General features: G+C 39.8%; 1 protein-coding gene across 1 annotated transcript in view; it reads left to right on the top strand.

The window, feature by feature from the left end:
- The window catches only part of DDX10 (DEAD-box helicase 10), a 164,529-nt gene extending 142,778 nt beyond the window's left edge, over positions 1 to 21,751 (top strand). The window contains exons 17-18 of the mRNA XM_030475581.1: positions 9,363 to 9,496; positions 21,272 to 21,751. Of these exons, the coding sequence (XP_030331441.1) occupies positions 9,363 to 9,496; positions 21,272 to 21,461 (324 nt within the window). The 3' untranslated portion in view covers positions 21,462 to 21,751. The remainder of the gene's footprint in view (positions 1 to 9,362; positions 9,497 to 21,271) is intronic.
- Positions 21,752 to 24,466: the final 2,715 nt, after the last annotated feature.

Below are 24,466 nucleotides of genomic sequence, written 5' to 3'. Positions count from 1 at the left end.
CTGAGAATGAGATGATAATCTTCTTCACCAGATTCATTTAATAAACTGCGATATTTATACAAGAAGGCCTAAAAGACTTGAGAACAGTACAGCAGTGGCAAAATAAAATTGCTTCATATGAAAAAAATAGCTACACATTGAAATAGGGGTGACTTTCTTCCCTTCACCCTGGCAGATCTGGAAGTTCTTTCTAGCTGGTTTTCAGGAAAATCTGCAGTTGTACCTGCAGAGTAGTTTTCAAACTGTGATCTTGTTACGTTGCCTGGCTGAAGAGATCTGCAGCTCAGGGACTTTCAGGGGCAAAGGCACAGCACTGCTGTGCTTACTGTCCCTTGGTGGATTTTTATTACTATTACCTACCTAGTTTTTGAGCCCATGTAAACTCTTAACACCTTCTGTAGTCTTTTGTGGCTTTGCCATTTGCCAGGTGAAGAGATGCCTTTGGCTGTTAAACCACACATTCACTAGTTCTGTTTGCTGTTGTTGATTTAATTCTTATAGCTGCTGCTACCTCTTCTCCCTCAGCCTCGTTTTTCTACCTCCTTCTCAATCAGCTCCAGTGCCATTCTCATGCCTTCTTACTCTTCCCCTTTCCTATTTCTTCCCATTTTTTAAATAGCTTCAGTCAGCTCTTCTCTCCACCATGGTTCCCTTTGTCATCACTGTCATCTCCATCAGGTGTTCTCTCAGTAGTCTTCCTCTCTTTTGCAGTCTCACTTTTGCCTTTTGGTTCTTCCCACTTCCACACTGGCCTTTCATACTTTTCAAGCTGCCACGTTTCTTTGTGCCCTTCTATTCATTTGCAATGTGGACATGTTTCAGTTCTGCTCAGTAGACATCATCCATCCTGTTCTTAAGCAATTGCTCACTGGTTTCCCTCTTACACAGTTCCTTTTCTCTGAGAGCCCTAACGTTAGTCAGCCTTCCTCTCATTTTGTTGGTCACTCACTTGGCCTTTCCATATCTGTTCTAAGTTTTAGGGGGTTTGCAGAAGTGACCACCCTCTTCTGGCATCTGTCTTCTCTCGTAGTTCTTCCTTCCAGTAACCTCATAATCTTCAGTCTCCTTCTAGGGCAGTGTTTCGCACAGCTCTGCCTTTTGCTTTTTTCTTCCTCTTATCTGTGGAGAAATCCTGTCCATGAATACAAATTCATGTCTGTACTAATGAGTCTTATCTCAGGCTCTCTCCTCCAGTTCTACATTTCTGTCCAAATTAAAATCTTGGCTGATGTTTTATGAATTAGGCAATTTTCAAGAAAAAACTCCAACCTTCCTTGCTATCTTCTTTCACAGTCACTGTAGGTATCACCACTGTCTCTCACTTAAGCCTGTGCCTTAGAACTGCTATGGTCACTTTCTAGTGCTTATCTAAATCCTTCTTAATCCTCCTTTTGTCCCTTCATTTTCCACAGATGACAAATTATGTGCTTTTTCCTGAAGAGAACCCTTCTGTAGGGTTCCCTGTACTAGCATTTTCCAGCCCTATTGTACACATGATACTACATTTCATCTCAATTCCTGAGTAACAGTAACTCTCAGCAATTACTCTTAATTCGTGGGGGTTTTTTCTTTGGATTTGCTGTACATTTTTAGACCTGAAAATTATTTCTTTCAGTTAGTTGGTCTAAAAGATCTTGCCTCATATAAATCTGTTCTTTCTACTTGGCATTTCTAAGACACATCTTTTTGATTTGTTCATGTAGATAAAATCGTTACCAAGGGATATTATGATTTTCTGTCTGCTGGTGGCTGTCTGCCAGTCTACCTTAGAAGCCTTTTCAGTTCCTTCATCCAGGATCCCCCTTTTGCCTGTGGAAAAACAAGAGGACAGGTCTCCTGGTGTGTCATGCCCATTGCTCATAATCTTCCCCAGGCAGCTTGCTTCCTTGTCCTTCTTCAGGCTGTATTCATCTGTTCTGTCATGTGCTCTCCTTAGCCCTGATGCTTCTCAGGCCAGCAGCTCTTTTGCAAAATTTCATAGAAAGGGATTCATGGATTGGAAAGGTGAATTTGACAACAACAAAAGATTAATAATTAATGACCCTGTAAGTGTGCAGCATCAGTCAGGTGCTTTCTGATTTACTGGTTATTTGTTTGCATGTTTGAACAAATGTGAATCTGCAGCTAAATAGATCCTCAATGAAAGCAGCCATGGTCTTGTTCTCACAGCAAGCAATTGAATCGGTGCTGTGAGCAGCAATGCTGCTTCTGGGCTTCTTTTCCTCAGTTCTGTACATAGAAGCAACAATAGCAGTTAAAATAACTTTAACTGCAAGGAATTAATTTGGTTCATAGCTTTCTCCCTGTAAATTTGCTATTTTACATAGGTATTTTGTATGAGCTTTTAGAGTATGTGACTTAAGCAGTACCAGGAAAACATGAAAGTCTTGTCATAGGTCAAGTGCTTAATGCCAGTGTTGCTGTTCCTTGTGTACTGAACACAAATCAGTTCTTTTTTCAAGAAAAGAGCTAACCAGTTTGCAGAATTACATGACTTACAAGGTTTCCCTTCTGATTATTTCATGTCACTGCTGCTGTTGATCTGTCCATTCTTGAAAAATACACACTGCTAAGCTAAGAGTGGTCTCTGCTCTCAGTCTCCAGCTATGAGCAGCAATGGTGGTAGGACAGCTCTGCTGCATCATGGCAGAGGGTGCAGTTCCTTCAGGCGCATTCAAAAGTGCAAGAAAGCAATATGAAAATTCTCTTGTGTAGGCACTGTCTCTGTGGATATATGCTGAGGTTCCCTGGAGAAGACTGGTATGTTGAAATGTTGGAACACAGAGACTACTTTGGAGAATTACTTTCTGTATTTGAGCTGACAGCCATGACTGCTGTGAACCTAAAAATGGAGAGAAAGAGGGAATGTAAAGAGATGGTCCAAGGATTGTGTTGGAGAATATAAGTCTAAAACCAATGTTCTGCACTGTGTTTTTCTGTGTTTTTTGAGAGGGCCTTAGTCTTTTGGACACATCTGTTGGTATGTTTAATTCTGCTAGAATTTTTTACTCATTTCTTTTTATACGGAGCAGTGGATAAAACCCATTTTTTTTTTCCTGCACTACTTGCCAGCTTGCAAGCAAAATAATACCTGACAACCTAGCATTAGGAAGATTTCAAAATGAAAATTGTTTAGACTTTTCTGGTTTGAAGCCTTTCCGTTATTAAATGCTTTAAATCAATTTTGTTTCAGACAGGGATTTAGTGTGTGTGGTAGCATCTCTGTCTAGCTGCTGGCATGACAGGCATGGGAATCTTTGTAGTTTGCCAAAGATGAAGCTACTACTCTGTTAACTCAAGTGCTGGAAGCTTTATGGTACTGAAGATCCTAGGCTTGATCTGCTGTGGCAAATAAACCACCTGTTTGCTCATGCCCATATTTCATTACACTGATACTATTAGCTTGCATTCCTGTGAAATCTGTGTATAAGCAATCTGAAACCAAGAGTATATGCAGGAAGTTAAACCCTTCTGCTTACCAAAATTTCTTCTATTCCAGTGTATATTTTGCTTCCAGTGCTACCCACCTAGCAGCTTAGTTTCTTCTAAGTTGTATTTTCATGTCCGTAACATGAATTACATCTAAGTTAACAGTATAGTTGTTTTATCCTGACCTTTCCACCAGAATTATATTAGCCTACCCCCGTGCTAAAATCACATTGATAATTGTGGCTAGTAACAACTTGAAGAAACTTTGTGTATTCCACATGGGTCTTATTAAAGCAACTAAAAAAAAAATTAAAAGCTTAAGATCTAGTTGTAAGATGTATCCATTATAATTCAAACACCGATAAGAGCAAATACATTTAAAAAAAAAAGTCTCTAAGTAGATTTAGAAGTTCTTGGCATTCTGTTTTGAGCTAGATGAGTTTCTAATTGTATATTTAATAAATCATATTATCTTTCTCTATAGACATTCGTTATGTTGCTGTTAATTCTGGTATGGACTGTAAGTACTTTGTAGAGATCAAGTCTACGAATAAAACATATACTTACTAGTGTGAAAATGACAGAAGCTTTACTAATATAAAAAATCCAGAAGTGAAGGTGTGGAAATTTCTATGATTTTTGTGTTTTCAGTGGTTCTGAACTGTGCTTGTGGCGGGAGCCATTTCCAGCACAAATTGCTTTGCTATGGTTACAGAGCAAAGATTTGAATGTCAGTCTATACAGCTCAGTGTGAGCTAGTTTGGAACACAGGCTTACCCATTCACTGACCATAAAATGTAGGAATTGCGAGAAAGAAAGGTCGGTATTTTCATGTACATTTTTTGAGACCACTGGTAAAAGCAACATTCTGCTGGCTAAACTAGGCTCATTGTATTATTCAAGATCTTAGATTGCTTAGAAAAGAAATAATCACTGGATGAAATAGAACCATAACTGCTAGTGATTGGAAGGGTGAATGATTTGAAGATGAAGCTAAGAGTTACCTGTCTTTTCTTCTGAAAAACAAGAATGATATCCTACAAAGTGATGTGAAAACTAGGAGCTATGGCTAACTCCTTCCAGAGCCTGAAGATCAGTTAGATCATCATAGTGCAAAGACTATGTCTGTCTGACCAACTCACAGCCTCGGTTTCTCCAGTTTTTGGCTGCTGGCCTTTCTGGTCAGACTCATGGAATTTGGCCAATCCTTCTGAAACAGTTGTCCCTGTTCATGTCTACATCATTTCCTTTCTGTGGTTTGCCTTGAGTGCACCTATGTGCTTTAAGACCAAGGGAATGGACAGTCCTGCAATAACAACTTGTTCTCTCCTCTTCCCACTCATTTGTGTACCACTTCCTACCTACCCATAAGAAGAAAAAAGCCTAGGAGGAGTGGCAAAACCAATTGTGGAATCGACGTGTGTGTCACCTAGGAGGATTAATGTTCAATGTTGATGCACATGACAAAGAGTAGAAGACAACAGGAAGAAAGCTCATATGACTTGGTCACAGTTCATGAAGGTTAACCTTAGACACCACTGCACACTTAGAAATGTGGTCAAAAGGAGCCCTTTTCCTCTTGGTTTGCAAGTTCCTTCCCTCAATGGAAATGATGCTTTCTGAGTTTGGATTTGAAGGCTATTGATGGGTGTTACATGACATGGAGTGTAGTTGTCCAATTTCAGCATGATTTAGGCAGTTCTTTATGTGTCAGCTCAGCACTTGGTTCACTCCACTGGCACCCATTCAGTTTTCAATATTGTCTAAGGCTTTGGTCTTGATCTTCAAAGCAACTGTTGGATCAAACACCCTAGCTACATCAAAGGCTGTATTTCTGTTTGTGAACTGCCAGAAGAGCTGTATTCCTTTGGGGCGATGTAGATGATGAAGTATCAGAGCAACCATGCATCAACTGGGGACACTGTGTTGTGGGTTGTGGGTACACGTTATGAAAAAGAACCCCTGTGAGGCAATCAGGTGAATCCAGAGTAAGATGTTTTAAAGGACAAAACCTCTCTGTTTGTTTATGCATTCCATCATAAACATGATGCAGAAACAAGTCCCATTTTTATCTGAAAAAATAATTGTCAAAAAGAAGAAAATAAAATCTGAAATGCTGTCAGATCATTAAAGGGATTGTATTTGTAAATGTCCTTTTATATGAGCGGTAATATGCTAAATCATTAGAAGTTGTGTACTTAGGTAGGGTAACCTCCAGCAGTATTTAAATCTTACATTTTCTTAGCATTAAAATCACAAACACCACTTACTAGGAGAGGCCATGTTATTAGCAAAAGCTGAAGGGTGGCAGATCTCAAAAGGAACTGAATATTGTATGACTGTTGATGGACTCAAATCAAGTCTAATCAACTTCTAAACAAACCTGAAAGGCTTTGATTTTAGCTGATTAGAAATATTTTCCCACTATGCTTTATGAAGTACTGTTGACAGAACTGATAGTGCCTAAACAATTATTTCTTTCCCTTCAACCTGGTTGCTAGGATCTGATAGATTACTCAGAGGATTATGTTAAATTGCAACATAAAAGACAATGTAATTGGATAAAAAATTAAACACCTGTTAAATTAGATGTAAATTAAATACTATAATAAGTATGTATTCTATAAATTAAATCTTGGAAATTAGAACATTTTTTATGCAAGTGCAGGTTTTCATCATTTCTTTTTTCAGTTCTCCCTTTTTGCCTGATGGTAACAGATAGTTTGCACTGGAGTGCCCAATCCCTGGTAGAAATGAGACATCATTTTGCTGTTTTGAACATTTGAGTCCCTTGAGTATCTATTTTCTTAAAAAAGAACATAAATTTTTTCATTTTAAGCTTCTCTTAGCCTGCCTTCTTTACAAAGAGAGGAAGTTGTCATTATGTACTGTAATAAAGACAATAAGAAGCTGCATTGAAAGTATTCTGTCGAGAAGCAGTGCAAAATCTCTAGAGGAATCTGCCCTGTTTGCGTCATCTAGTGTGTGTTTCCAAAATTACTACAGTAAGGTGTTGAGTGTGTTCATTCTTGACTTGGTACAGTGTGGAAGGCTGAAGGCAACAAGGTTTCCAAAACCTCCAGCACTGAAATTTTGTTGAATATTTCTGAAATGTTGAGTTTGTGTAGGAAGAATCTCCTTATGCCTCAGACGGAGATTATGTGAATGCAGAAATGCCATGTTCAAACTGAAAACTTTGTGCAAAGTTTCTATGGAACTGGATTGCAAAATGCATGGGCCAACCTGGTATTAAAAGAACAAAAGAGAGCTTATCACCCATGAGCAGAAGGTGACTGCCACTGAATCCTGACCAGCCTGAGCTGATGTCTGAATAGATTTCCTTCCACAGCTGAACTTTGTAATAGATACACACTCCAAAGCGCATTGTCACTGGCCTTCGACAAAAAGTACAGGTGGTCAAAACGTGTTCTTCAGTTAATCTCTTATTTGACAGTGATTACTTTAAGAAAGATCTAATCCTGATTCTGTAAATTGCATCCTATTTTTATCTGAAGAGCTTCTGTGATAGTTACCTTGAACTATAATTTTAAGTCTTTTTTTCTCTGGCTCTTGCGGTGCATAATATGAAATTAAGTCACAAGATTCCTTTTTCCTGACTGGCTGATACAAATTTGAAGCAAGAGGGGAGAAATAATGAGTTTCTGTTGTTCAGCTGTGGATGATAAATGCTCATGTTCAAGTTCTTAATTTCAGGGTATTATGAATATGTGGCGGTGATACTTAAAAGAAATACGACCTCGTGATTCCTTATGGATTGAAGAGGCATCTTTGCCAATTATTTCTTTTGTTATAGTAAGCATTACCTTGAACACATCTCTGCAAATTTTCTGCTTGAAAGAATAAATATGAATGTGACCCAAAAGTGAAGGTTTGATCTGTGAATGTGAATTGTCTTTTGTGAGCGTATATAAATGACATAACTTAGGAAGCAATGCAGTCTCAACATCTTACTGACATAACTGAGAATATGCATGAACAGCCCAAGTCTTAAAAGATGACTGCCAAAAAATGTTAGTATTACAAAAACACTTTGTTCCATACAACAGCTTTGAATACTCCCTACCCCTATATGTAATTGGCATTCACCGTTTGTGCTGAAAGAATAGATGTGATGAAAGGGACAAGTAAAGAGCAAATATTTAATGTTTAAAGAAATTTAAATAAACTATAACTTAATGCAGCATATTTTTCAGATATGGAAATTCATGAACAGAAAGGTGACGTTCGAAATAGTTTTCAGTTGAGTTAGTAGCGCTCTGTAATATTGTATTAAACGAGGAGCTAGAAGATACTTTTTGTAAGCAAAAGAGTACTTAAACAAACAAAAACCCCACAAAACCAAAACCAGAACCAACTTTGTTGTGAAGTAGCACCTGAAGTTCCTGGTAATCAACGTGCTTTTCTGTCGGTGATTGTGTTACCTTAGGCAGTTTACAGTGCTACTGAGAGTGACAATGCTCTTGGTGATTTTATATGCCGAGCTATACAATTACCTTTATTTGTATTTCAAAATAGTAAAGAAAAAAAGGTGTGTTTTTCTTCTGCCTTCTGGTTGCAAATCTGGGTTTTATCCCTTTCTTCTCCTTCTTTCAGTGCACTGCAGAAGTGTCACTGCATAAGCAATAAGGGACTCCTGCAGTGGTCACTAATCTTCCCCTTCACCAGCTCGTTTCCTTTCTCTTTCTCTATATGCAGGTATAAAAGGGACACTTAGTATGATTTTTGTTTTGGTTTTAATTTATTTTTGTTGTGGTGAGGTGTGTACACATAAGGACAGTGTTCTTTTAAAACCTGGTGATAGATGGGACTGGTGAAAAATCAGAACAAAAATGAACTTTAAATATTTTAGGATGTGAAGTTATTTATAGAGGGAAGGATCATTTAAATGAGTGCTGTTTTGGAAACTCAGCTGTGTGCATGTTGATTAGATCTATAAACAAAATCTAGCAATGTCTTTAATTAGAGTTTCTTTGCATTTGTTTTTGCTTTTCAGCATAAATATGCATGGATCTAGGGTTCACGTTTTTAGAAATGCCTGTAAGCTTTTTGTGAGCACTTTACTCTGCATATGCAAGTGTATATGCCCCTCCAGTCCATCTGCTTTCTTTGTGCCTGTTAGCGAATACTCACAGAAGTTGTGCCATCAGTTCAGGACTGCGTGGACCACAATCTGTATCTGCAGAAGCAGTCAGCTTTATTATATTATCCGAGACTTTTAGGGAACAGCATCTTCTGTGCCTTCTTTGTTAAGGAATTAGTGAGGTGTTCCCACAACCTAGGAAAATTTGCCAACGCCAGCAGCCCATTCCGAGGAGATGGAGGGAAGCTGAGCCCCAGGGAGGAGCGATGGGGGGGTCAAGGAGGAAGCCTGAAGCACATCTATCACTTGTGGTGGATGGCTGAAACTCCCTTAGAGCAGTTAACTCAGCTTAAGCAGCTTTTTAGTTTTTAACTGCAGGGACACCCAGATGAGTTTTAAATCAGAGTATTTAATGAAATACAACTTACAGCAGTGATTAATGTGTCCACAAGCTCATATCTCTTTGCCAGTGCCAGTGCCAGTAATACAGTAAAGCCCTGTATTACTTAAACACTTGCTCTCAGATGACTGTTAATTAGTTCCTTGCCAAATCTCTCTTACATTTGGTAGATTTAAGATGACGATATTGTGAAGGTATAATTTGACTGTAAATCCTTGTGCTTTTTGAATAGTATTTCTTCAACCTTTAACAGCCTTAGGGGAAGGCACTGATGATGGCAGAAATTATTCTGTTTTCCTGGCTATAATAGTGGTGGCCTTTGACTGTGTTTGAGGGCATCGGTGTTTGTTTTGGTATCCCTATTAATGTGGTTGTGGCACGTAACATGGACTTGTTTGCTTGTCTTGTAACTCTCCATTTGTCACCGGGCAGGCTGAAGAGGAAACAGTGGCCTTTCTTGCTCACAGTGGAAGTGAAGAAGAGTTTGATCCAAGTACTCTTCCAGATCCTGATAAATACAGAGATTCTGATGAAGAGCAGAATTCAGAAAGCGAAGACAGCTATAGGTATGTGCACATCTTCTGTGTTCATTTTGAAATGCTCAGGGGTTTTAGAAACTGTTATATTTAGATGTTAGGAACTCATTTTACAGTCACCCTCCTGCTCCCAGGACTTAGTATTTTAAGTTTGCTTGTGAGGCAGGTGCTGAAATGAAATCTGTGGTGAAGGCTGTTATTTTCTTTCATGAAGCTGTATGAGAAAGATTTTTGAGTCAGTGTTGAAGGGATCTCAGTCAGACTGTTCCATACACAAAGATCTTAACTAATTCTCTGGAGGTTTTACCTATTTGAGTGTTGGGTTGACCCTCTTTGGGCATCAGATGCTCTGTCACTGCCCTCAGATGGACAGGGGAGAGAAAATATAACCAAAGGCTTATGTGTCAAGATAAGTACTGGGAGAGATTACTCACCAATTACCATCACGGGCAAAACAGACTTGGGGAAATTAGTTTGATTTATCACCAATCAAATCAGAGTAGGATGATGAGAAAATAAAACCAATCTTAAAACACCTTCCCCCCCACCTTCTTCCCAGGCTTAACTTCACTCCCAATTTCTCTACCTCCTTTTCTGACAGAGGTGCAGGGGGACAGGGAATGGGAGTTGTGGTCAGTTCATCACACATTATTTCTGCCACTCCTTCGTCCGCAGGGGAGGACACCTCATGCTCTTCCCTTGCTCCAGGGTGGGGTCCCTCCCACAGGAGACAGTTCTCCATGTGAGAACTTCTCCAGCATGAGTCCGTCCCAATGGGCTGCAGTTCTTCACAAACTGCTCCAACGTGAGTCACCCATGGGGTGCACCCCTTCAGAAGCAGGCTGCTCCAGCATGGACTGGATCTCAGAATTTGCTCTCAAAGGCAAAATGACAGAACCAGCACTGGTGCAGTCCTACATGGAGAAGTGTTGCTGCAGGTAATAAAAGAAAGGGGGAATCTTGATATTTATTGGTAGTTTGTTCCTTGGAAGGAGTCTCAAGTAAAGCTTTGGTAAGCGATTGAAGACTGAGCAACACTTGCCTTGTTTATTGGTGTGTACGTTGCTGCTGAAGGGCAGATTCCTGAAATCCATTAAGCTGATGGACAGCTGGGCTGGGCTGGAATTACCAGCAACTGAGTGTAGGAAATGTAGTGTCACAACACTACCTGTTAAATATTTAATTACCTCAGCATTTCCTAATTCCTGCTAAATTGTTGCGTACTTCCTGTAGGAAAAAAGTGGTGTTTTAGTGCCGTGTTTCTTAAACAAGATTTTGCATTATTTCAACTTGTAGCCTTAGCTAGGCTTAGCTGTCTTGACAAGATGGTGTTTTGTAGCGTAACTACTTAATAAGTATTTTGTAAAAGTTGTGGGGCCAGTCAGTTTGAAGTTGGGAATTTTGTACAGTTTACTTTCAGTGTCATTAAGTAACCATTTATCCAGGCGACATCACTTCTTTTTTTCCCCTTTTTTTTTTTTATTCATGCATCACTTTTTGTATTGATCCTTTCCCCAAAGCTGTCAACTAGACTCAAGATTAGCTAAGCTTTAAGAATAAAACTTGACAGAGATGGACAGTGGTAATCAGTGCAGATTGTTTTGGAATCGATGGCTGATCTGGCCTCTGGAGTCAGAGTGTCTGCTGTCAAGCAGAGCTAAGACTCAGAGATCTAGGGCCTTGGTCATTTCCCCTTCCTGTGAAGTAAGTTGGAAAAGAAAGAGCATAAAAAGGAAAACAGGAATGTAGTAATAATTTCTATCAAAGTATTTTCCTCAGCAAATCTCAAACCTTTGCAGAGGAGGTCAGTATGATTTTTATAGGCAGGAATGTTGAGTCACGTAGTAACTTGTCCTAAGATCATGGCAGCAGCACAGGTCTGGGAATAAAATTCTAGCACCCAGAGGTGCTCCATCCACTAGACAGATAATATTCCCTTTGAAACTACAACTAATCACGTGTGATAACTGATTCTTTTAAATATTTTTCTTGTTTTCAGTATGCCAGGTTTGCATATGTAAATTTAATGCCACATTAAATTAAGAAGGATTAAGACACAGCTTAATCCTTCTTGGTTTTCTATTTTATTGGACTTGTATTACTTTTGCGTGGAATACTTCTTGGAACTTTGATGTCTGCGGTATTTCAGTTATGCCAAGGAGATTAGTCTTGAATGTAATTTGGGCTGAAGAGAGTAACTTTGAGCACAAAAAATAGACTATGTACATGATTCAACTGTGGTTGAAATACGGATTTTTTTTCTGCATGTATTAAGGCTTGTCAAGTTTTAATTTACTAAATATGCTTTAAGTATGTTGTTTGGACTATGTTCAGAAGTGACTTTAGAACACAGTGCAGCATTAGAACATTTTCCATGCTACAGTTCTATCTACATTGTATCCATGTATTTGAAATACAACTTAAAATCTAGGAGGGCTTTACCAATGAAATTCTTTGTTTTGTTTTGTTTTTTAATTATGAATTTTGCCTTGAGCCTGGCACAGGATCAATTATTTGGAAGGTTGGATTTTATTTGGTCTTTAGAACTTAGTCATGTGTGGAAGCTGATTTGTCTAAAAAACATATTTCAGATTTTGAATAGGAGATGCCAAGGCTCATCAAATAAAGCAGGTTTTGTATAATTTCTTTAAGATGATATATGGATGTAAGATCTTCTGTATGTTTGAAAATGTAGTTGATGGCCACTTAAAATCTCAATGTTATTCAGCTCTTTAAAGGGTGGTCTTGCAAAGAAACTTCAAATACAAATTCTGTTACGATTTTCAGCATGCGATATCTTGCCACGCAAACCCTGGTGGCTTACACAGTTACATTTTGGCATTCGTTTTATGACTACAAAGTTGCAATTTGGTTTTGCTTCCTTAAGTAAAATGTTTATGTAGATCTGTCACACCCATTTAGGTCTCTTTTTAATATCAGTTTGGGGGCTCCCTGGCTAGGAGCAAGACATTCTAGAGGTAACAAACATGCCTCAAGTACTGCCATCACTTGAAGCTTCTTAGCCAGCCTATCAACTTCAGGACATGCTACTTGTCTCAGATTGTTGGCTCTGACTTTTGATTGTCGTTTTAATAATAGGAAAGGTCCTTAACTTCCTCCAAGGGGATTTTTAAAGGGTTTTGTTCGTTTTTCCATCTTTACGTAACTGGAATGAATACTTTCCTGCTTTTCAGTCTTGTCTGTTTCAGGGAGTAGGGCAATGGATAGTAGATGTTTTCAGCCTTTGTTAAGAAGGCAAGAGGATTGAAATTCGGGAAGTGAGTTGAATTGCTTCCAGTTCTTCTCCAGCATTTAAGCTGAATGGGAGTTAACCAGGACCCAAAGAGCAGTTTCAAACAGCCTAGCTAGACCCAACATTCAGAGCTTTCTAGAAAAGGCCGCATCAGGTTGGGCAGTGCTCCAGTGGGAAAAAGTACTACAGATAAACCTGCAACATCAAAGACCACAATTTTTTGTATATTATCACAGCAGTTTCCAGAAGCAGATAGCAGAGACACTGGTACTGTATTATATTATAGCCGGGGACAGAGGGTGAGTGGATTTGTCAGTCATTGCTAAGGATACTAATTAAATCGAAGTGAGTGTTGAGCATAGCCAGGGCAGGTATGCTGAAGGAAGAGGAGGGTGAAAAACTGTGGGATGCTCATGAGGGCAAGAGCAGTGTGCGACAGTGTACTGATAGATTTGGCAGATGAAGAGTCCAGGACAAAATTACATTTCTAGAAGTGCCTGAAAGAAGTGACTTGGAGTTAAGAGCCATTGATGGCTCCAGTGTAGTGCAGCATGTGGTGGTTAATCCCATGCTGGCTTAGGCCTGCCTAGGGAACATCAGTCACGTCTTTACAGGCTTAATGGATTTGGCCAGGGTGCGGGCTTAAGTGTTGGCACATGATTGTCTGTATTGTCCACATCTGCTGTGATTTCGAATGGTGCCAACTAGACCTCTTCTGGGCAGAAAACTGCCCAGTGTTTCGGTGTGGCAGATCAGGCCAAGGACTGCTTCCAGTAGGCAGTGTTGATGAAGCCACGTTTCTTTTGGTGTGTGTGGGTGAACAATGTAGTGGTCTGTTCTCTGGCTCTGAAGTCAACTTTGAGGCTCAGTGTAGGTATGTCTAGAGACTTGTGAGGTGCTCCGAGCACCCCTTAGAAGGCTTTTTTGAAAGCAGAGGCACAACTGAAAGAGGAAGATGCAGTGAAGGAAATTAATTTAGGGCTGAAAAAAAGAGGAAATCAAGAAAAGCAAGAGAATTTAAATTACCAATAAGCTATAGATAAAGGAAAGTGGTAGCTGAAGAGGTTGGTGGTGAGCATAAGGCCGTGGAGAAATGTTATTGATTTTGCATGAAGGAAGAAAGAGGTGGAGGGGATGTATACATGAGAGGAGGAGGGAGGATGATGGGGATCTGGTAGATCAAGAAGAAGAAATATAAGAACAGGGAAGAGATCTTGCTGCCAGGGGAAAAAAGGGGTTTCTGTTAAATCAACACTCATGCTTCAGGCACCTCTCTTAGAGCTGTCACTGAATTGCATGATGAGTTGCTCTTGGGGCTGGGAAATGCTATCCTAATGATGGTTTAAGAAGTCAAAAATATTGTCAATCTTTTCACTCCCCCAACCCTCAGCATTTTTTTTAATTGCAGGAGCTATACAAATCATGAGTTGAATTTGCCTTTGAATAAGATTCCCTTCCAGCCATACCTCTACAAGCAGAGTAATTAATGACTCCAAGCATGTAATATGAGATTAATTTTTGTATATCTAGCAACATTCATCATATTTGGTTTAAGGCTATCAATGTAAATTGTTAATGAGGTGAAAAATTCAAGTGTATTGAATAGGGTGGAAGAAAAGCAGCTGGATTTCTTAAATACTCATTTTGCAGTCAGATTGAGTTTCTGGTATTTCTAATCCCTTAAATAAAAATGCTGGGGAAGAACCAAGTTACGATTGACCTTACCATTACCTTCTTTAAATCTTTTAAAAGGTGCATCATTAGCTCTTAGATCAGCATGGGAAAGATCTTGGACATCAGGGGAGAGGAGAAATGTCTTAGTTCTGGTACCGTTTTGTTTGTGATTTTATGGCCGGTCACCAGCTGATGGGTGTGCAAGTCAGCAGTCAGTGCTGCTTGTTTTGGTACCTTCCTATATTTATGAAAATCATGGCCAAATTGCAGTTTCTTACACCTTCTAACAGCAGGATGCTGATGTTGACCTGCTAAGTTTTATGTGGTTCTTGATAAGGTTCCATTCCATTGTCTTTTGATATGATTTATCTGCAAATTGTGGTACTCCCTCTAATGTGTATTATTCAGGTTGTTATCAGTGACTTTTTTATCACTGAAGGCCAGAACTTAATGTTGTGATGGCTGGAAAAGCACTGTAAGACAGATACTGTAAAAGGGCTCTTTTTAAGGGCTTGATCATGCTGTTTATCTGCAAAATTGCACATTGAGATATTGGGTTGCTGTTGGTAGAGAAGTAATAATCTTATGCCATGAAAGTCTTTATATTAGTTATACTCTAGCTTACTATATGAAATGGACCTGATGGTAGAATTTCCTAGTGAAATTTGGTAACCTAGGCTCTGCAGGTCAGACGAGATCCTTGCCGCGGTTCCTGTAAGCTTGTTGGCTACAGAAATTGCCTTTATAAAGAAAATACCAAGGAGGAGGCGGCAGGAGAAAAAAATGTAGCATGTCACCAGCAAGTGTCTGCATGAATGAAGGAGAAGTATGATGAGTATTTCCTGAAACTCTGCAGTTCAGAAATTAGCTATCTACAATTGGAGGCTGATAGCGGTCACACAGAAGAAAAGGAGAGGAACAGGTCTGAATAATGTCAGTGTCAGATGAAGCTGAGGAGGATTGAATGGGTGCAAGGCTTAGGTAGGTGATTAGCAGCATCTCCAAAGGCAGCAGCGCATTTTGGAGAAGGTTAAGCCTCTGACAGAAGGACATACAGCACATCAGAAGGGTTTCATTAAAACCATGGTCACTTCCAACTGGAACAGTTTCAACCCAGAGCAGTGATATTTGATCCATATGAGAATCAACCCCTGAATAATTTTGATTTTCAGACTGGTGTACAAACATAAGTTAAAATTGCTTAGCCTGAATGCACTGAATAGAAACTACACTGGTACAGGGCTGGCTGGGTCAAATACTGCTGTTTTATAGTCAGGAATGTCTGCAGTAGGAACAGGGAAGAAGACTACTGTTACAGCCTCAGACATCTGATTTAAGTCCACCCTGCCACTTGTCCACTAAAGCCTTTAGAAATAAAAGGTGATCTCGGAGCCGAAGTGAGATGTTGATGATTGGTTTAGTGCTTTTTCCTGTCAAATCTTCTCTATGCTTTCCATTTTATAGTAAGAAGTATTAAGCATACTGTCCTGCTGGTCTGGTTTCCATTTAAATACATTTTTCTTATTATTCTTGCAGTTTATGGTACTTCAGCTCCAAGACAGACTTGTCTTTTGCTTTTAGTACTGTTGAACTGGTATTTCATTACAAGTAGATTATTCATCCCTTTTCTTGCAATTATTTTTTATAAATCCAGTTTTAGAGCTGTTTTGTTTTACATCAGTGGAATGGCCACTAAGGGAGTCATAGAATCGTTTAGGTTGGAAAAGACCTTTAAGATCATCAGGTCCAACTGTTAACCCAGCACTGTCAAGTCCATCAATAAACCATGTCCCTAAGTGCCACATCTACACATCTTTTAAATACCACCAGGGGTGGTGACTCAGCCACTTCCCTGGGCAACCTGTTCCAGGGCTTGACAAGCCTTTCAGTAGAGAAAATTTTTCCTAATATCCAATCTAAACTTCCCCTGGTGCAACTTGAGGCCATTTCCTCTTGTCCTATCACTTGTTACTTGGGCGAAGAGACTGACCCCCACCTCACTACAGCCTCCTTCCAGGTAGTTACAGAGAGCGATAAAGTCTCCCCTAAGCCTCCTTTTCTCCAGGCTGAACAACCCCAGTTCCCTCAGTGGCTCCTCATCAGACTTGTGCTCCAGACCCTTCACCAGCTTCATTGCCCTTCTCTGGACACACTCCAGCACCTCAATGTCTCTCCTGTAGTGAGGGGCCCAGAACTGAACACAATATTCGAGGTGCCGCCTCAGCAGTGCTGAGTAGAGTGGGATGATCACTGCCCTGGTCCTGCTGGACACACTATTGCTGATACAAGCCAGGATGCTGTTGGCACACGCTGGCTCATATTCGGCAGCCATCAGTCAGCACCCCCAGGTCTTTTTCCACCAAGCAGCTTTCCAGCCACTCTTCCCCAAGCCTGTAGCATTGTGTGGGGTTGTTGTGACCCAAGTACAGGACCTGATACTGAGCCTTGTTGAACCTCATACCACTGGCCACAGCCCATCGATCCAGCCTGTCCAGATCCAGGAAGTAACACAACACAATCTATTTTCATTATCATTTCTATGTGCTGTGGCATTCTGACAACAAGTAAGAAAGAAGCTGCACTGGACTTTATGGTAGGGACTGCAGTAATTAATCTTCATTAGGATTGCTGCAATGGCTTTGTGAATTAAAATTTATTACATGGAAAAAGGTTTGTGGCATAGTATGTTTGATTAGCAAAATGCCAATATTTATTGGATAAATTATTCCTAAGTTTTCTTAACTGTATTTTGTTATCAGATTAATTCTTTATTCCTGTACATTTATTTGGGAAAGAGCTCATGTGCACTATATTGCATCCTGGAAACTTGACTCGTGGCCTGCAGTTCAGTGGCAAAGCTGGTTTGCTTCCAGAACAGTGCTGGTAAACTAGGCTCCAAAGCAAGCTCTGATAAATGTTAACTGAAGCAGAGCCTATCTAGAGATCTCACATTGTTTAAGCAACAGCAACGTGGCTGTGTGGCCACACATTTCAAGCCTTACAGCTTGTCAAGATATACCTTGAAGCCCAGAAGTGAGTTAGATAATAACAGTTACAGGCTTTCTGTTTTTTCCTGGTATCACCTCAAAACACACTTGAGATTTTAGGGTTTTTTAGCTAGAGTTTCTTGGTGAATAGCTATCAGGGTCATAGTTAAATGCCCTGTTTCCCAGATGCAATTCATATATGCTGGCATTTATTTAAGGGACAGGATTCGTAAGCCGTGCTTTAGTGTTTGAGTAACAAACACTACCTATCAAATGATGGTATTGTCCTTTGTTGTTACAGCTGTGCAAATGGTGACCACAGAAATTACTGTGCCTGTGGATAAGTCATCTGTTAGTGCCTCCTCGCCTGTGCAAACACAGCCCGTCCCAGTAAATCCTTCCATCACACAGCTTCAGACCGCGCGGGTTGTTCAGGCGGCTGAAAAGCTGAATTGCACCAGATGGAAAAAGGGAGGAATTGTAATCCAGCTGCACATGGCGCTTTCTAAGTGTTATAAATAGAAGATGAAAAGGCACACTGGCTTTGGTTTGGATCTCAATTGTGGGGTTGCTTTCTAACTGCATTGTTCTGTTAGAAAATAGTTCACCTTAGAATAGCTTTATTTTGTTTCGGCTATTTGTGGATGCCAGCTGGTAGTGCAGCAGGTCGTATGTTTGTGAGGAATAAGGGGCCATTTACGTCCATGGGAAGTGACCAACAATAAGAAGATTGGCTCTGCAGGGTGGACTGACAGGCAGCCCCTTGGTCAATGGAGACTGAGGAGGAATTCATTTTACAATAAATGCAAAAGTCATCCACGTATACCTGCTTTCACACACTCAGCTCTTTTACATACGCACCTGAGAATTACACCTATTGCATCTCCTCCAAACAACTAAGGAGAAGCACCCAGATGGAGTACAGGATACCCCTTGGCATCATGATGCCAGACATGTCTCCTGGTGATTTTCCAGCTTCCTTTTAAAATTGACACTTTCACCCTTCATAAAAGCTACATCTCTGCTTCTCCAGAGTAGCACAGCCCCTCTCCGCACCACCCAAACTACCACTGGTAAAAAATCCATCCTGCAAGAACATGGTTGGGGGTTGGACTAGGTGATCTTTAAAGGTCCTTTCCAGCCCAAACCGTTCTGTGGACAGGCACTGTGTCTTCTCTCTGTGTTTCAAAATCATGGACATACTATTTGCACATTCCACATGAGACTCTGCTGTCCTTCCTAAGTTGCCTTTGTCAAATACTGTTTTGCTTCTACATTTTGTGTGTTGTGAAAACACAAGCTGTTAGCTCTCTTCACTAGGTGGCTTTGCCACTGCTGCTTCCTGTGTCACACCTTCCTTCTTATTCACCTCTCCAACTTACAGCCCAGTATGGGTCAAATTAGTGCAAAAATACACTTGCTAATGTGTAGATACATCTTTGGGATGCACTACTAATTGAGCACCATGATCTCTCAGTTAAAAAAAAAAAAGACTCAGCATAATCTTCCCACAAAGCTTATGGTGAAAATGAATTATAATTGTGTAGATGTTCTTTTGTTTGTGGGAAAAACCAGAGATCTGAGAGTGTCTGCTAAATGTGTTTTATATTTAAACGTTGTATCTTACAGACATCTAGACCTATGGGCCTCTGAAACTTCAAAAATGAGTATCATTTTTTGTATTTAAAGTCTCCTATTTCATAACTTGTGAGATTTCTGCATTGTTTTAATTGCTAAGATGTTTTGAACTAATGTCCTAGATGAAGCATTAGTCAATTACGAATGCAGACTGGGCTTCAGAGTCCATTCAAATGCTGGAAATAATTGGGGTTTTTGCAAACAAGCAAAAATGCTTTTACTTAATGAGGTTTCAGCCTTTTGCTTCTAAAGTGAACCCCTGTATTCTGTCCTGATCAAAGCGAACACCATGTAACTCCAGCCCAAACCTGCACTGACCACTTGGAAAAGTGAGATGTCTTAGTGCTTTAGAGTATTTTCATATGCTGTCAGTATAGCTTCAGCATTTATGGAATATCTTAGGCACTACAGAAAGAAATAGAATCTCCTTTCCCCAGAAAAGGAATAAAATGAACGTTGGTAGCAAGCACTGAAAAGCCACCCCCATGCACATGACAGCTCAAAGCCAGCAAAGTTGATACATCCTTTGAAATGTCCCAGTTTTAGGAAAAGTATTTGGTGCGCAGTCATCGGCTATTCATAGAATCATAAAATGGTTTGGGTCCAACTCTCCTGCAATGGGCAGGGACATCTCTCGCTAGATCAGGTTGCTTTATGCACCATTTATTTTCGACAGGCAGGGAAGGACAATATAAAGGTAGGGTGTTTGCTACCAAACACCCATCAGATCAGATTTTGCCATTGGATCTCATGTTTCTCCTTCATCCTGATAGAGAGGCAGCTTGAAAAGCATACGAGCCAGGAAGGGAATGAAGCATCATGTTGCCATTCCCTCTCAGAGGGCATTCAGGAACTTTTTGAAAGCTGGTGTGTTTTGGGGTTGATATTTGGGATAGGCTGGTTTCCAGTGAGTGATGAAACTGGCATTTCACAGACTGGTAACTGGGCCTATTAATGGAAAAATGAGGTGGGCAGCTGAGGGTGGTTTGAATTGGGCATTGGGTTCCTGTGCTGTGTTGGTTTGAAGAACAGTATTCCCCAATTTGAGCTATTTGTTATAACCGCTGTTTCTAATGGTTAAGTCTTAAAACAGTTTTTCTGAACAAAACATTTCACAAACATTACATTTACATTTCAGCAATTATAAAAATTAAAACAATTTAAAAAATTGTGTTGAAACAGTTTTTTAAAAACAAATTGATTTTTCTAGGTAGAAGTTTGCCAACATTTAATTGAAAATCTGATTTTAACCATCTATTTTAGAAAGGCCTAAACTCAGTTTTTGCAGTTCCATTTTTATTTTTGTTGTATTTTTTAAAATACAAACATGAAAAACTGAGAATGCCATTTTGTTTTGGTTGACTTGTTTGGAGAGGGATTGCAGTCTGCTTTTTTTTGGTGTGAATTCTACCCTACAGCATAGGATAACCAGCTCCCTGTAGCCTGGTATGCAGATATTATATCTTAGAATTGATTTTGTTTAAGTAGATTATTTTGATCTTAGGTAAGATGATTTATGGCAAATTTTGTATGTTATAGACAAAAAAACACATAAAGATACATGAAAGCTTGGACTTTCCTGCTGTTGCTGTCATGTGTCCATGTGGTAGAAGTCAAAGTATTAAAACAGATACGCAGCCATTTTGTCCAGATCAAAGGCTGCAAAAGGCAATACATTCAATTCTTAAGAAAAGCAGCAGAAAACTAGGAATCCATCAGGGAAAATAACTGGGTTTGGTTTTTTCCTCTCATGGCAAAGAGGTAGTTAATAGCTTCCAAGGAAAGCTTCTGAAAGAAGGGCAAAGAGTGGCTTGAATGAGATGTACCCAAATTAAAACTCTCTGAAGTGGATTTACCAGTGAAATGGCAGTTCTCATGTTTTTATTTTTGTTGCATATTTATTTTAGACAAGATCTCGAATGCGTGTCTAGGTCCACTGGCACGTCACTATATCAGTTCTGTCAAGTTGTCTGTCACTCTGTAGGACAGAAAATATTAGAGAAGGCTGATAGCGATATCTTAGTATACTGTAATCAATAAAGACAGCAGAACAGCCACCACCATCTTGGCCTGAAAGCAGTTCTAATTTAGACATTCAGAGTTTATCGGCTTCTATTGCTTCACCCTTCTGAATTGTAATTTTGTTTGCTCTTATCTTGACATAAATTTGTCTTGTTTAAAATGAATTGTTTGATTACATGATGATATTGATTACAACAGTTGTTAAAAAGACTAATTGATTTGTTTCTGCAGTGAACTTGAGGAGAAGAGTGGAAGAAAGAAAAGAAGCTATAGTAGCAGTACTGCAGCAGAAGAAATGCTGCTGAAAAGAAAGAAAGCGAAATTCAGCCAAGAGGAGGACCCCTGTTTGCCATTAGATACTGGGCTTTCTCTGGCAGAGGATGAAGAGCTTGTACTACATCTGCTCAACAGTCGCAGCTAATTATTCTTCTGCACATTTTCTTTTCTGGGACATCTCCACGTTTTGTCAGTAGTCTACAGAAAATGAATTTGGCGTCTGGGCAGCTGGGTACCAGTGGTCATAGATAAATGAGTTCTATGTGCAATGGGATTGCCTCAGATCAGCTCATGGATTACAGACAATATTTAGTTTGATTTATAAGTCTTTCTAAATGAACTTTCCAACCTCAATCCCCAGATGTCGTTTTTGCAGTAACACGTTTATAATTTTAAATCTCCCAAGTTCTGAATAAATTATCTTTTTTATTTTAACCTTGCTTTACATAAAACCAGGATGCTCCCTTCTTGACTCTGTCAGGTTTGTTATTTTAGAACGTAAATGTGTTCTAAAATTATTCAAGAAGAAATACTGTTGAGTGCTCAAGTCATATTACTTAAAAATCAAATGCATTTTTTCTTCTGTGTATCATGCACATATTTTAAAAACATTTTAATGAAAATTTCTGAAGCCTTGGTGTAAACTTCTGGTGTCTCTCTCATTTATTAGTTATCTCGGTTATTGTTTCTGTTATGATTCTGTCACTGGTGTTAGGCACTTCAGGAAACCACTTTTAGAAGCTAAAACTGAATCTTGCATTTGAATCCCATATGAATGAGAACACAGTGATACCACAAGAAGGTAGAGCATAACATTGCCTGATAAAATTGGTTGCCAGGTAGATTTTGTGGCAGGCTTACAACTGGAAGTGAGCTATTTTTTGTTTTGGCCAAATGTAATGAAGAAAAATAATTTAGTGTTGAGCATATTTTCAAGTTTCATCCCATCAAACCATGGTTGGTTGTTGCAGATATTGTGCTTAGCCGTCACTGCTGCGCCTTGATGAACAGCAACAAGATGTATGCTTTGTGGGTCTTTTCCCGGGGAAGGGAAGAAGTGGGCATTCTCTCTGAAGCAAAACAAAATATTAATATAATACCAAATTCTTACTTTTTAAAGTAGATTTTCTTCTCTTGCTTGGGCCTGAATGCCAGCTGTGAGCCAAATTCGCTGTCTTCTTGCTTGCATTCTTGACTACCCTGTCAAGAATATTGGCACATCATTGAGCAAAGAGCACGGTAAACCCTTGCAGGCAATATGGAGAATGATGAAAGCTGCTGAGAGTTTTGCATATCTCGAAAACAACCGAGGCAAAGGGAAAGCTGCTGTGCAACAAAACAAAGGAGAGTGGGAAAATCCAGTGTTTGCTGACACAAGTTTTTTGACAGCAAACAGGCATGGAAAGTGATGATTGTCAGTTTTCAGCAGACCTATGCCTAAGTGAAGTTTACACGGCAAAATAGTAAAACACTGAGTAGGTAGAAATGCCTGAGGGCTTTCCCCTGTTGCCTTCCTTCAGCAAATCAAAGTACATGTCCCAGAAAGTTGTATATGAAGAACATATTGAAGTAAATAATCCTCTCTTTTCAAGATTACTTTTTTTTTCACCCCCTTTTTTTTTTTTGTTCTGTTTTTGAGAGGATTTTTGGATTTTTGTTTGGGTTTTTTTGGGGGTTTGTTGTTGTTGTTTGGATTTTTTGGTTTTTTGTTTTGTAACAGAAATCTCACCAATCCTATGCAAGCCTTTCTTCGTCTCCCTGTACCCCATGCTATCTTTCAGCTCAGTTACCCCAAACTGAAAATATACTGCAAATTCTTGTCTCCAAATGTTGCTTCTGCTGTTCTGCCAACAGGCAGGGTATCATAAAAACAATATTATAGGCAGAGCACATCTGCCATCTGCTCCTTCCTGACAATGTGGAATGAGAAGAAATGACCGAGTTTCACAAACAGCTAAACATGAAAGATGGGACCTGCTTGGCAGCTGATGCATGGTGGTGTTTAGTCTATAGTGCCACAGTGGGCCTGGAAAATACTGTCATCTGGGAACAGCATTACTGATCAATCTGTTAACGAAGAAGAATCGGCTGTGATGCTGCTGTGACTGTGCTTAGGCTCCATCAGGTGAACAGCTGCAGCAAATGTGATGGGCAAGGTTAACAAATGCCCCTGCACTGGGATAGCAGAGGTCCTGCTCCTGCAGTTGTGGAGGAACGCACTAAACTGCAGTGCAAGCAGCACCAACAGCAGGAAGCTATTCAGAGGTGAGCTGGGTGTAGATAATACTCATGGTGGTGTATGCGTCTTAGAAGTATTTGTAAATTCATGGTGCACTTTGTGGTGATCAGCTGTCTTGCACAACCACTGATGTCTCTTGTCTCAAATCTTTGCTCTGAGAAGGTTGAGTATAGTTTGTGGGGCAAGTAAATAAAAATCCAAAAGACTTCCCATTTCTTACTGGAATATTCTCATTCGTATGCTGGGGTGTGAGAGAAGCATTTTATCCAGTGAGCAGTAAGACTAAAAATTAAATTATGTATATTGGAAAGATTGTGCTGCACTTCTAGTCTTGTGATGCTTTCATCATTTGCATAAAATATTTTTCCAAGTGCTCTTCTTTTGTGCTTTGGGATAATGGAGTTTCTAATGTATTTGTGTTTTCTGATGCAGGGCCATTGTTTCTCAAATTCTTACGCATCTTGCCCATCTGCTTCAGATGTGGCTGTCTTTGGGCGAATGTGTGTATCTAGAGTGTGACTCCCACAGGAATGGAGCTTTGTGAAAAAGTAGAGGGAAGGGGCTTAAGGAAGATGCTCCATGTGATGAGTGTGTTAAAGAACTGGGAACTGCATGTGCTAGAAAGAACAAGACAAAGCCATCATTCAGCATTTGAGGTTGTGGTTCTGGGTTGTCATTTCTGTCAGCTATAGGTCTGGTTTAAGAGGCTCCTCATTGGCCCTGCCTTTAGCTGTGTTTCTGGAGTAAGAAAAAAAGAGCAAAGCGCACAAACCAAATATTAATCTCAGAAATGCAAGGGTTGACCTCACTGAAGGGTGTTTTCCAGGGAGTTGTTTGCATTTCACACGTGTGGACCTCTCAACCTGCTGCCAAAAGACCTGGCATGTGTGTCCAGGGCATGTGGAGTGAGT

The sequence above is a fragment of the Strigops habroptila genome, chromosome 2, assembly GCF_004027225.2.
Source record: "Strigops habroptila isolate Jane chromosome 2, bStrHab1.2.pri, whole genome shotgun sequence".
Classification (NCBI taxonomy): Eukaryota; Metazoa; Chordata; class Aves; order Psittaciformes; family Psittacidae; genus Strigops; species Strigops habroptila.
This window is presented reverse-complemented; position numbering and strand designations above follow the sequence as displayed.